Genomic DNA, 13,998 nt, shown 5'->3' on the forward strand with positions numbered 1-13,998 from the left:
AAAAGGAAGACGATAAAATACAATTATTTCAGATGGTTGAAAGTATTCTCACTGATGAGCATTTTAAGACATCAGAGTCAAGACTATCTAGTTAAGCTACTAAATGTATCTTTAAAGCACCGACCTAAAAGTATAATAAGTTCTGTTTGGAACATTATGCCTTTGGTAATATTAAAAAATGAATAATGGTTGTTAGATAAACCACATTAATAGATAAGAGTTTTTTTTTTTTTTTTTCTTAGAAATTAACAGCCATGAGTCATTCTTCAAAATGAGGACTGTTGGGATTAAAATGCAAACTGTATTTTGACAAGTTTTTAGTAGACTAAATTCTAAAGTCTTGCAAATATCATGCAAGATGAAACCTGTTCAAAAACCTGTTCAAGCTATCTCTCCTTTGCAGTAATGCTAATGGGCCAAGTCTACCAGTGGGAACTTTAGTGCTTAGCATTTAAGGCTGTAAAGACTTCTGTAATCCTAGACTTGAGTTGCAGAGTTTATAAAGGAATAGGTTTTTTTTCCACAGAAACATTAGCATTTTATATCCTGTGAAAAACCTGTTAGAAGATGGACTGTCCAGCTATTACTCAGGCTAAAATCAAGAGAGGTATTCTAATCATTTGTATTTTTTCTTACCTTTCAGATATTCAGTGTAATGTCTTACACTGCAAACGAAGAAAACAATTAAGTTGCTGCACGGCTTATAAAGGACGTATATACATGCTCTGAAGAGCTGACTTCATGCTGAGGGTCATGAGAATAAGCCTAATTAAAATCCCTAAATCCCAATAAAGAATCAACAAGGAAAAATCTAGAAGGGGAAAAAAAAAGTGTAATTGAAGTATTCATGTGAGGATGAGAGTGAATATGAAGGTGAACTTGCAAAAGCCAGTGCATGTCATTACAGTAACGCAGACTTGTGCTGGCTGCAGTCAGTCAGCAATCAATATCAAGCTTCTTAGTGCAGATCCCATCATACCTTAGTCACCCAATATGATCATCCAGAACTATTTTTAGAAAGTTAATTTTTATGGCCAAAAAAAAAAAAAAAAAGCTTTTCAATTTCTGTAAATATAAAATTACACAAAGATCCCATGCCTTAGTATTCCTCTGAGAAGTGAGAGGCTGCTTAGTTGACAGTAACTAAGTGCATCTGACTACATGTGCCCTGATGTGCATTTTGCTGCACACCTATAGTCAAGCTAGCTTGGGTTTACACATACGCACTGTTGGAAAATATCCTCAAAATAACCATCTACCAAAGAGGCAGAAAGCATCTCTTGCAAGTCCCAACCACAATACACAAGCAGAGTGGAATCACAGAAAGGCGACGTAGGACAGAAAATGTGCTCAAGGACAGCACGTTTCAAAGAATTCTCATTATTTTAAAGTAGGCCAACCCCTAGGACATATCCATTTCATCCAGAAAAATTAATCCAGTCTGCTCCCTGCCATCTTCCTTTTCCCAAGGCCCCTCAGGCATACACAAAGATTAAAGGCTACATGAACTATCCTGGCAGTCTGCTCCCTTTTATCAAAACAGCTTGACAGCTCCCCTGTCATCACAAGTCTTGGTAGAAGATAACAACAGGAGGAGAATCTGGCAGCCACCTGAGAAGCGACTGACTGACTGGCTACCCATGGAAAAGGCAAGTCTGCTCACTAAGATAATGATTCTGTATCTTGGCCCCTTTGTTTCTCCACACCAAATAATGGCTATGGCATCACCACTTTGGATTCTTACTCAAGTGTCTCTTCATGCATTGCCAGGAAGAACTCGCCACTGCGGTTGAACAGCTTCATGGCCTTGCTGTCCAATCAGTAGTCTTCCTTAGCCAAATCTCTCTTAAACTGTGTACATTGCTGAAAAATATGCAAGTCTTCAAGACGAACATTTTACATCAGAAAACAGAGAGAGAAAGAAGGTACAAGGGAGGCTTCAGCTCTTGGACATCTTGGTCACTCAGTCTTACTTCAGAGATTGAGGGAGAAATATCAGCATTTGGAGCTGATGGCAGTAGGGGATTCTTCTGCCCCTTTAGCATGAGGTGAGGCACAGGAAACACACACAGTATTCTTTTGTTTTGAGAATTGCTGGCTAAACACTTTCCAATGAGAAGCAGGCAATTGCCTGCACATCCACAACTAGAATACACTTACAAACAACCACTAAAAGCCATTCTTCCATTAGAAGAAACAAGCCACAACCAAAATCAAAATCCCCACCACCAACCTCCTTTTCCACCTTGGCAGACCACTGACCTAAAGCTAAGCACTAGTGAATGTCTTGGTTCTGCCCTGGAAAAGGGTATTCCATAAAGGGGAAGAAAATAAAGGTGGAATACATGGAAGAGGTGAGAAAAAACAACAACATATTTCATAGCTGCTGCTTAAAGCATTTCAGAATACTTTGGCATATTAGAATAACACTGGGGAGATGGATTACCAGATGCTTAGCAGGTGAAGCAATCTAAAATGCATGATAAATGCACATTGACACATGCATTGCTTATAAAGGACATATATACAAGCCTTGAAGAACTGACTTCAAGGCCTCATTTAAGTGCATGTGTAGCAAACCACATTTCAAGACTAAAGCATGAAGAGAACAATTTGTTTTCTATGGAGAACATTTTATCTCAATATTGTCTTTTTTGTTATTCCTTCAGTGATAGGAAGAATAGAAAGCTCATGGCATTACCATTCAAGATACTTGTAACAGGCAGCTTGGTTTCTTTCTTGTTTTAATTTCAGATGTTATTAGATGATGGATTTTCTACAACAAATTAACACGATAAAACAATAAATACCTCCTTGATTGACACTGCTAGAATTCTTATTAACTAGTTCAAAATAAAGGCACTGTTTAAACATCTCAAATCCATAAAGGCAGGAAATGAGCAATAAAATGGAATCCTGCTATGCTTCAACCCTATTGAAATGCTATTCATGGTTTTCTAGTCATCTTTCAAAGGGAAATCTTCTATGACAGGTTAAAAACAAAGCAATTTTTAATCCCGAAGTTCTGACAAAAATATTCAACTATGAAAAAAACTATTCAATTTTGTTCAAAATATTGCACTTCTTTTTCTAAAACATGCTAACATAATATTGTCTGCCTTATTCAAGTAATGAGCCTTAAGTCAGAATAGTTATTGCTAAGTCATTTTCACTGCCAAATTTTTTTTAAGACAACAAAACAAGTAAGAAATTTTGTGGGCAAAGCACCATCTGCTCATGCTTTAATTTTGCTAACACTTATATATTGAGACCTTCAGCTGTAAAGAAAGTTTTCCAAATGTAAACAGCATATAAAGTAGCATACTGGCTTTACCTTACACCTTTCTCCAACCCCCTCCTGCTGCTCAGAGGTATACCACGCACCAGTGCTGGCTGCTGCTCTTTGCAGCCTAGAATTCCATGAGGAAATCAGAAGAAAATGAGCTGCAGCTTAGAAAGCAAGAGCAATACTAAAAAATGTCACTGGAGTCAGTAAAAAGAATGAAGGATTCAAGAAAAGGTAGTAAGAGAAAAATGAAATAAGTACAATATTATAATATGGAAAAAAACCTCATGTGCTTTGTGAGTTGCAAGAAAGCAAGAATGCTTATGTGTAAAGAAGAAAAAACCTTCAAAGTGATATGCCTACTAGCCTGCAGCAATTCAGAAAATGAAATAAATGAAAATGGTAGCTGAGTAGAGACTAATATTTTTCTGTCCTTAATAGTGGCAGTAAAAAGCCATAGCTTTCCCCTCCTCAGGTATGTCTGCTTGATACAATCCTTTCTAAAGTATCACCTCTTCATTACAGGAAGTAGCATCTACTTAGCCAGGTAAGGAAATATTGTTATGCCTGCAAGTGAATGAAATGGGTTTTCAGGAAATAGAAATTCTATGCTACGAAGTGCATGTATAGGAAAGCACCAACCCATTCTGTCAATAGCTTGCAAAGAATGTGACTTTTCAAATTTCAGACTGACCAATTCTAATGAGGTATCAAATGATTAAAACAAACATATCAAAACCATTTAACCACGAATTGGAAGAACACAATAAAGATCATCACTTGAAGACTGACCACAAACATCACTTTTCTCCTCTAGCTGGTTTGTAATTACAGCCCTTCAGAAAGGTGCATAACTCTTTCAAGGTGGATGCTACAATTAAACTAAAAAAATCCACTCCAGAAACTCACTATTGAGTACAAGCCTAACACCTAGATTAACTTTTCAGAAATCTACCCTGACTTTTATATTTTCTCCCTGAAAACCTGCATTGACTGAAAGACCAGCATGCCCCGACATCCAAGCCCGAATGGTATCACAGGCTGCCAAGACACACGGCAGGCTGCGTACCGCTCCCATTTGTTGGGTGCACTGCGCTTTCTGAATGCACTTCCTTGGTTTTGCTATTAATCACAAGGGGAAAATACCTCACTCGCCAAAACAGCGCCTAAATCTAGAGCACTGCAGGGTGGAGGTGGGCTGTTAAAGGCAGATCCACGCAGGATAAATTCCCTTTAATTCAGAAAATGATTAAAGAAAGCTGATGGAGGAGGCGGCCTTTTAAGCAGCATGTTTCTATTTTTAAACTAATCTTTCGCAGCAGCCTTTTTTTCCACACTTACAGAGGAAATCCAGTAATTAAATGTAACTGCTACCAGACTCAGAATCCTTCTCTTAGTTTATTTGGCCTATTTTCTGTAAAAAGCATCCACCCCCCTCCAAGGTAGAAGTCAAACCTATTAACGTAACAGCTTATCCTGCCCTATTTCCACTTGGCAGTCTCCCGTAATGCTGATTTAATATCTGACAAAAATAGGACAAAGATACTGTCATTCTTCATTAGGGAATGCCAGCTCAGTACAAGCAATTTTAACTCTACAGAGCTTGGGAAGGTGCATGCTGCTTGGCCACGTGATGAAACACCCCCCCACACTTCTGCACGATGCTCCTCTCTGGGCTGCACCCTAATGACCCACTGGGCCCTGTCTGATAGCTGAACTTAATAATAACAGAACTTCCACTGCTTCAGCTCGGCCACCATCTCCTGATTCAGCTCCTTTAGAATAAAGACAGAACTGCTACCTAGATTTTCACACCTTTTAAAGTAAGGACTTCATAGCATGCTATTTTTAATGTCCCACTGTGTGGCCACTAAGACACCACCAAAGGTTCCTGGACTAAGGACTCTTTTCCAGCAATGGGATTCTTAAAAATTAAACACCAGCCTTAGCATCTGCCATTTTTCAGCTGTTATTTAATTTACATTAGTCACAAATGGTAATACTTGGGGCTAGAGTAGGACAATAGGCATCTTGTCACATACATATTAAATGGTGCTAAACTGCTCCCTGCAGAAGAGTAGCTTTCTAGATAATTAACAGACTTGAGATAATGAGTTATTTACTTAACTTATTAGTAGTGATTCCAATGACAAAAAAAAAAAAAAAAAAAAAAAAAAGTTCAAGAAAGTTTTAATACAGTCTGTCTACGTATACCCAAATTGTAGAAACTATGTAGGGCTTTCTTCATTTCTTCACATTATTCAAAAAAACACTTTGTGGTCATTTATTCTCTAACATAACTGGAAGCATTTGACAAAAGACTTCATTTTTAATAAGATAGAGATTGGGCTTTTTACACTCTCCCAAGGGTGACAGACTTTTACAAGCTTTTTCAAAGCCAATTTAGATGAAAGCACGCATTAAAAAAAATTAACATTTAATATCTCAAAACATTTTGCCTATTACTGTCACTAGCAATACTAAAGACTGCTGTGATAAATGGGAAGGGAGGGAGTGAAGCTTACTTGCTAGAACAGCAGCGCTTAGGCTACAGCACACTCACTGCCCCCCTGTGCAAAATTTCCATACCAAGATTGGCAAAAGCCAAACTGGTGCTCTCCGTCTCAGGTCTCACTCAACTACAGAAAGGCAAATCAGTAAATAAGACATTGGCTGAAGCGCATCTAACCACAGCAAGCAATTGTGGGGAGACCATTTGCTTGCCATGGTGCATCATGGACTTACCATTTGGATTTCTAATCTCATGCTCAAATCCCATCACAATTGAATACAACTCCTCCCGTTGCATTAGATTTATTACCTGATTCCAAGCTCTGCTCCTGCATTCCCTCCAGTAATGTCATCAAATTCCCCAATTCTCAGTTTCTCTTCTAAGTGCATTTGCTGTTATCCCTTAAGGAAGAGCAACGAATTTCCACTGGGACTTCCACTGCAAAGAATCTAATTTAAACCACAATAACACTTCAAGTTTAGTCTGCAACTTGCCATTAAGTCCTCAGTGACAATCCAGCTAAGGCACACAGGATATTAGCGGCCTTTAAAGTGAGGGTAGAAGAGGTGTCATGAGAAAACACTGAAAAATTCCATTTGCTTTTCTTTTCTTATTTTCCTAACTCCTCCACATCACAAATCCTGCACTTTCAGGTGGCCGCATGAGAACTGTAGCACATAGCCCTAGTGGCTGGTGACAGCCGCAGTCTCGCCTGCAGGCCCACCAGTGGCCTGGATGAGGCAGCTATGAGCTACCAGCCACTGGGGAACGCCGCAGGGTTCCAAACATGAAGTAGTCAGTTCCTAAATACCAGGCTATGCAGCACACGCTGAAGTTTTAGGAAGTTTTCCTCCCTGCACTTGAGAAGAGTTCAGAATACAGAATTTATTTCACGGTTTTTACTATCTCACCACCGCATTTCTGATCTGCGCAAAGCCAGCTGCATACTTACATCACATTTTGTATGAGCTTCCTGAGCTATGGATGATAAAACGTGCTGGACCACTTTCCTATTATCTCTTCTTCCTATGGAAAATAAACAGGGCAACTTCTACGACCTTCTTGCAGCAGTCCAGCAAAGATCAGAAGAAGCAGGAGATCACTAATTACACTGCTGCCACATAATCCAAGAGCACGCTAAGTTGTATTTCAAGCACTGCCTTGAGGAGGCTAAGCAAATCTTAAACAAATAAATAAAATCCTAATTAAATAATTAACTGAAAGCATCTCAATACTGATGTGGTCATTTCAACTCTGTAATTGGTCAGACGTAGAGAGTTCACGACATTAAATTTACACCAGGCTCCTCTCAAATATGCCACTTTCAACTTCTCAGCCTTGAATCTTTCTTTACCTTTCCAGCCCACTGGCTCTGCCTACTGCATTCCCGCTCCTATTCTCTCCTTGGCAATACCAGTTTGCAAGGCTGTACCTCCGAGGCTGATAATCAGCAACATATCTCACTCAAGACCAGTAAGCGCCATAGCTGGGCTCCCTGCAGCAATCTTCTTACAGTGAGTAGCCTCACTTGTCTCCTACTAGCTCCACAACTATCGTCCTTGATTCTGAAAAGCATAAACAGAAAACATCCTGGAGACTCCACAACAAATACGTGATTACCTAAGAAAGATTAAGTCTAATCTTTTCTTACAGCTACAAAGAAGATTGTGTGCACACCCAACTAATGCGTTGGTACCTTTGCGATCCTTGCTGCCAGAGAGCAGGTGTTCTTACTGCTACTAAAGCTGTTATTTACTCAGCCTACCCCTGAATCTCACATTTTGTCCCAGGATGACATTTTGCAGAAACAGAGCTCTGCAAAAGTGTTGTTTCCTCAATTTCTGAACACACTCTCAATAGCACTGAATATATCCATCTGCAGTAATCTCCTATCAGAAAGGAAGGATAAAATTAACTATGTTTTCATTTCCCTCCTAAATAGCCACTTCTCCGCTTTCACTTTTCCTTTGGAAGCTCTGTACCTCAAGTTATCTAACTTCTCAGAAAGATCATTCAAATCTTTCAAGATCGGTAGGGGGGAAAAAAAAAGCAATATTTGAAGAGGGAATGTACTTTTTTTATATAGAAAAAGATACATAGTTACAAACTGATACAAAATCTTCCGTATTACAGTCTATCCCATCCCTGTTTGCTGCCGTAAGCAGGAAAAGATTCACGGCTATGAAGATAAAAAGAGCAAGGCAGCTCTTTGTTCATCTTTGTTTCTTTAATGCCTGGCTGTTATTAAAATTGTGCTCTCAGCCGTGCCTGGGCTCACAGCGCAGAGTGGGGACGGTGCTGCCCAAGGTCATCTGTGAGAAGCTGAATTACTGCTGGGCAGACTTTCACAAGCAAAGGAGGGTGATGTAAGGGAAGAAGAATTACTCTGTCACCTCCGGTTTAACAAACTTTCTGGCAGCTAACAGCAGAGCAAACACACACACTTGCAAGGCCCTACATCTCACAGAACCAGCCCTTAGTACACCCTTAGCAGCACAGGGCTGAAATTGTACCAAGACATGCAGTGTTTTCCAGGTGCAGCACAGCAGCCCCCATGCCAACACACACATGCACTGTGTTCCTGCCCAGCAGCCGTGGATCTATTGGCCTTGAAGCACGCCAGGCAATGAGGTTTCTCCAAGCTTGAGAGGCTGCTGAGGAAGAGTGCAGACCAAGGCATGAGTGTACAAATAATGCTTCCATCTCCTTGAGAATGATGATAAAATGCGTTCCTCGCTTTTGAGTACATCACTATGAAAGTAAATAGTTGGTCTTGCTAACGAACCGTGTATTCTGTTTAGATATTATCTTTGACAGTGTTTACTTGGGAAAATTGTATTTGTTCCCAGCAAAGACCAAATTACTTCCTGAGGTGGTTATCACAGATGCCTCCTCCTCCAGCAAGGAGGGAGGTGACCAGGACAGAGAGCTGCTTTCCGACTCTTTCACTGCCATGTGGACAGCCAGAAACATTTCCCAGATTAGGCCCAGCTCATCAACAGACATAGATGGGGGTTCAGCTCACCACTACCCGGTGATCACCCTGTGACAAGGGGCATGGGATCCTTACAGCACCTGCACGCATCAAGGCACCAATCCCAGCACAAGCACTGCTCTGCTTGGCAGTGCCACACCACTCATGTTCCCCCAGAGGATGCTCGCCAGCAGGTCTGCTCTTTCCTACGCAGGATGAGTAACTCAACTGGTTTGACGCAAAATGTTTATTTCTTGATGTTTTCTCAGGAGGTTTGCAAATAAAATTCCTGAAGAATTCTCCCTACCCAGAGAAGCCCATGTTGTGCCTGACAAGAACAGATTACAGGAACTTCACCACTAAATAAACTGTATATCTTAAGAAAAAAACCGTGATGGCCCATTATCTCGGCAGTAACTGCCACGATACAGCAAAATGTAACAGCTTCAGAAGACAGAGCATCTGCTGAAGTCCAAAATCATTTCCATTGTTCAACAGCAAAAATTATGTCAGCTTGCTGCCCTTTGACAATTACCCAGAGCAGCCCGCTACAGAGAACCAAGATCATTAGCCAACATATCATAAGGGATCACTTTTAAAATAATCACTGTAGACTGTAACGACTTTTCCAGGACTGCAGTAATCTTGTCCAGTCTCCTCCAGGCTCATCTCCTCCAAGAGGCACCGGCCGTCCCACACCTGCTTTTCCCGTAGGAGAACACATCACCTCCTGCCTCGACCCTGCTGTCAGGGGCTGCTGGCAGTCACCCGGTGAAGCTGGCACAGCCACAGCCCCGCAGATCTCCTCTCCTGACCCCCTGAAGCATCTCCGGAGTATACGTTCCCCTCCAGCCCCGCCGTGCCCGCATCTCGTCACCGCCGCCCATCCCATAGCTTCCCACGCCCTTTTCCTAGAGCCTCCGAGCCGCTACCTCCCCTCACGCAATCCGGCTCACTCTCGGCAACTGTGGGGGCAGCGGCAGAAGGACTACTGGGGGGCATCCCTAGGGCACGCTCCAGCTCCTGGCGGGACGCACGGCACATAGCGACTGTGCGAGCGATGAGCGCTCCCCAGCGACACCCGCCCGCTGCCCGACGCGCCGCCGAACCGGGCAGGGCCGCGGTCCCGGACGCTGCCAGCCCGCGGCCCCCACCCCAAAGCGGGGCCCAGCCGGATCGCGGGGACCCCGGCCCGACCTCAGGCACCCTCCCGGCGGTTCCGGGCGGAGGCCGACCCCATGTCTCGGCGTTCCCCTCTCGGGCCTGCAGGCCGCGGCCCGGGCGGCCGCCCACCGGCAGCCCCGCGCCCGCCGCGTCCCGCCCGCCGCCCCCTCCCGCCCGGCGCCGCTGCCGCGCACTCACCCGTCCCGGGGGAGCCGGCTCCTCGGCGCGGGGCGACAGCGAGGACCAGAGAAGCAGCAGCCCCAAGAAGCTGCCCGCCAGCAGCACGGCGCGCAGCAGGAAGCCGAGCTTCAGCCGCATCCTCCCGTCCGCCCTCTGCCTCCCGCCGCCGCGGCTGCCGTGCACGCAGCGCCCGGCCCCGCGCACCGCCGGGCTTCCGCCCCCCGCCCCGCACGGCTTGGCGCCGCCGCCGCTCCCGCTCCTCGCCCGCTGCTCTGCGCCTCTCCTCCTGCCTGCGCGTACAAACTTTTTTTTTTTTCTTTTTTTTTTTTTCTCCTCCTTTCTCTTTTTCTCTTAAAACCTCCCCCCTTCCCCGCCTCCCTTTCCCTCCTCTCGTTAGCCGCCGCCGCCTCCCCGCCGGTCTCACGGCCGGGGCGAGGCGAGCAGGAAGTGGCGGCGGCGAGAGCCGCGCTTCCACGTGGCCGCCCCGCACTGGGGAGGGGACGCCGCGCTCCGGGGGCTGCCGGCCCCGCTCCCCGCGGTGCTCTCTGCGCACCTGCTGTAGCCCGGCGCCGCGCCGCGCCGCGCCGCGGGGGAGCGATGGGAGGGAGGCCGGGGCTTCCTCTGTTTTTCTTTCTTTTCTCTTTATTTATCTGTTTTTCCTCCTCTTGTGTGCTACTTAGGTCACCGGGTGGGGAAAATTCGAGTGCGAGTGTATGGCTGCAGTGATTCCATGCGGCTAGGATAACGCCAGCCCGTTAATTATCAGACACAGCCAGGGCAGCGCCGCGCTGCTGTGTGCTCAGGCCAGCTTGTGTGTAAAGTCAACAGATTTTTCTTGAGGGCAGCAGATTAAGCAGGAGATTACAGAGATTTTATCAGCTCTCAGCTTTGCATGTATTCTGTTAGTAATTTTCTGCGCTGAGAGTCACGCATCCTATTTCTTCCCCGAAGGGCTGTCACACACACCCACACCCACACCCAAACCTGATTATCTGAGTCTTGCACAAAGTGCCGTGACGCAAGGACAACACTTCCCATGTAAAACCTGTGTCCTTCTTGTGTAAAACTTTTGCCTTCCCTCTGTGCTCAGTACTCTCAGCGCACTCTGACATTTTTTCAGCACTGTGAGCTCCAACAATCCTGAACATTGCTTTTCAGCAATAAGCACTGCAGGAATACAACAGGATCTTGCACTGTGAACAGGATCACATCAAAGGGAAACAGACCAAACCTGCTGACCTTTGTAGCTGACACACCTGAAGCAGGAGCCTTTGTTTACTGGTGCAGCCTGTACCAGCACTGTGGCACTGTGTGATCCTTCTCTGCTGTAGGACATGGGGCAAGGTACAGGAGCACAGCATTCACAGGGCAGGCAGAGGCTCTTGCCCTGTGATACCCTCTGGTCTAAAAGGGTGGTCCTCAGAGTCTCTCCCCTGACCCCATGGGGTGCCCTTCCAGGTGTGAGGTGTTGCCTCTTGACTGACAAAGCCTGGCAGGGAGAGGCAGGCTGGGGCCGCACATGGTGAAGCTCCATAAGCAAGAGCAATGGAAGCATTCCCCCAGCTCTCACCACTTCCAGGAGACTTCACTGCAGCAAGAGGCTGTCACCTCCCTTGTTTTATTCTCTGGTTCTGGGATCTCTTTCTGTTTTCTGTGCTGATGCTCTAAGTGCATGCAAGAAGAGGGAGAACATAAATCCCTCCTGGTGCTGTGCAGAGCTGTGGCTGTGTGATACCACTCAGCTGCTCCTTGTCAAGCTGTGACCTGTGTGCCACTCCATAGACATGATTGCACATTTATAAGGCTGCCCACCAGAATTTTGTTGTTTTTTTCTTTTTCTAAGTGGAGGCTTCTATGCTGCTGAAACTCATGTATGAGCATCCATCACCATCACAGAGCTTCACACTTGAGAATGACCAAGAGTTTGGTTGTGGATTTGCCAGGATTCTACTGTACCCTATGTCCTCCTCATCAGCCACCTTTTTCATAGAATCACTACGATGATCATCTAGTCCAGCTGTCAGTCCATCCCCACCATGCCCCCTGAATTGTGTCCCTAAGTACTACATCTATTGTTTCCTTAAACACTCACAGGGACAATGACTCCACCACTCCCTGTGTAGCCCATTCCAGCGCCTCCCCACTCTTTCTGAGAAGAAATTCTTCCTAATATCCGACCTTTTGACAAGGCTGTGGATCTGACTCTAGAGGCTTCAGGTTAATACTGACCTTGGCAGTAATGTTTTCCAGTTGATTGCTCTTCCAGCCCACTGAAGGTATTTATCTTCATCAGGGACTAGCTGAGGTTTCAAATGCTGAGCTCTTAGTTTCTCCTATGTAGGAAAGTGCCTAAAAATATCTGCAGAATATATTTTTGCTCTTGCTGAATTTATATGGCTAAGATAGAAAACCTAAATTAATGTTGTCCTCAAATTACCTCCAGTAACATTCAGAAACACTTCAAAAAGTCATTTATGACCTGGAGGGACAGAGGGCTGAACACAAAACATTGTCTCTCACAGTTGTGAAAGACCGTACAGGCCCTGGTGCTCCGAGCATCCAGCTAAAACTGAACATGAAATAATCCCATCTGTTATTAGGGAGTTAATCAACTTCTGTCAGACCAATACTCTGTCACTCAAATGTTTCTAGCAGGCTGGCAACTGTCATAATGTTTGTGCCTACATGTGGACTCGCCTGCTGCTTGTTGCATTGAAATAGTACACGAGTTTCTGCTTATGCCTCCAAATAACCACCCAGTGGTATCTGAGCCATGGAAAGCCCTCAGTGCTCCTGAAGCCAGGCTGCGGTGACCTGGGGTGAGATATCCAATTACCAATCCCCCTAAGCCACTCAGTGGCCTCATTGCTGGGGATTTGGGGGATGATGTCTGCAGTGGGGTCACTGCCAAATGTCAAAACTGCACAGTTGCCAGCCCTGGGGAAGCTCAGTGTTGGATGTTGGCCTTCATTTTGGCCACGATGAAGCCTTCTGCACGTGCATTAATGCAGACTTTGACAGGAAATTCCTAAAAACCTTAATACCTACCACAGTGTAAATCATTTAGTGCAAAATTCCATAACACGACAAGCTGTTGCAAAGGCTTCACTGCACAGAACAACCCCTCTCCTTCCCCCCCCCAAATTCTGGTCAACTGCAGAAAGCTTTCTAACGGTTCTCCCTTGTCACGTCAGCAGCTCTGAGTCCAATTTCCTTCTGCTGAGCGCTATGAGCAGTCACAGTGTTTTCAGTGAGTCTGCAAGCAGGTTCTTTGAAACTAACAATGACTGTAGACTTTGAATATTCTCACTTCCCTTAGAAGTTTCTAGAATTAATTGATTAATTGCTGATGTTTCATTTAGTGTGATATCTCACTATAGGATATACTCCACAATAATAGAATGGCAAACTTGGGCATGCTTTGGCTAAGTAATGAAGTGTTGAAACAGACCAGCTGCCTGACAGGGGCTCACTTTCCTCAGCTGAATGCCCTGAACACAACAGGGCTAGTTTCATTTTAACATAGCTTTTAAATATCTATGTCTTGAATTGTATATTATAATACATTTGTCAGTATTATGATTAATACCTTCACGTGCATTTCATCACAGCATCCCAAACTTCTCTGCAATTCATTAATGAAAAAACGTGGAAGGGAGCTTTAGTAGCCTCACTGGAGGGGAAAGAGCAGATGGAAATGTGCTGGGGCTCAAAAAACCTAGTGCCCAGGAAGGGTCTGGGAAAACTTGGTGACAGGCCCTGCACCCTAGCCAGCTGTCTATTTCCATCTGCCACCATGTCCTGCTTTGGTAGAAGACAACGGCAACGATGAGCATTTTTATATGACTGCATGCACTGATAAACAAGGCCCTTGAACATGTT

At 44.7% G+C, this 13,998-nt stretch overlaps 1 protein-coding gene across 2 annotated transcripts in view; it reads right to left on the bottom strand.

The window, feature by feature from the left end:
* The window catches only part of GALNT7 (polypeptide N-acetylgalactosaminyltransferase 7), a 68,402-nt gene extending 58,131 nt beyond the window's left edge, over nt 1–10,271 (bottom strand). For both annotated transcript variants that reach the window (XM_042811795.1, XM_042811796.1), the window contains exon 1: nt 10,135–10,271. In XM_042811795.1, the coding sequence (XP_042667729.1) occupies nt 10,135–10,254 (120 nt within the window). In that variant the 5' untranslated portion in view covers nt 10,255–10,271. The remainder of the gene's footprint in view (nt 1–10,134) is intronic.
* Between the last annotated feature and the right edge of the window lie 3,727 nt (nt 10,272–13,998).

Source organism: Centrocercus urophasianus, unplaced genomic scaffold (genome assembly GCF_019232065.1).
Source record: "Centrocercus urophasianus isolate 14NV4802_14NV808 unplaced genomic scaffold, USGS_Curo_1.0 seq_13, whole genome shotgun sequence".
Lineage (NCBI taxonomy): Eukaryota > Metazoa > Chordata > Aves > Galliformes > Phasianidae > Centrocercus > Centrocercus urophasianus.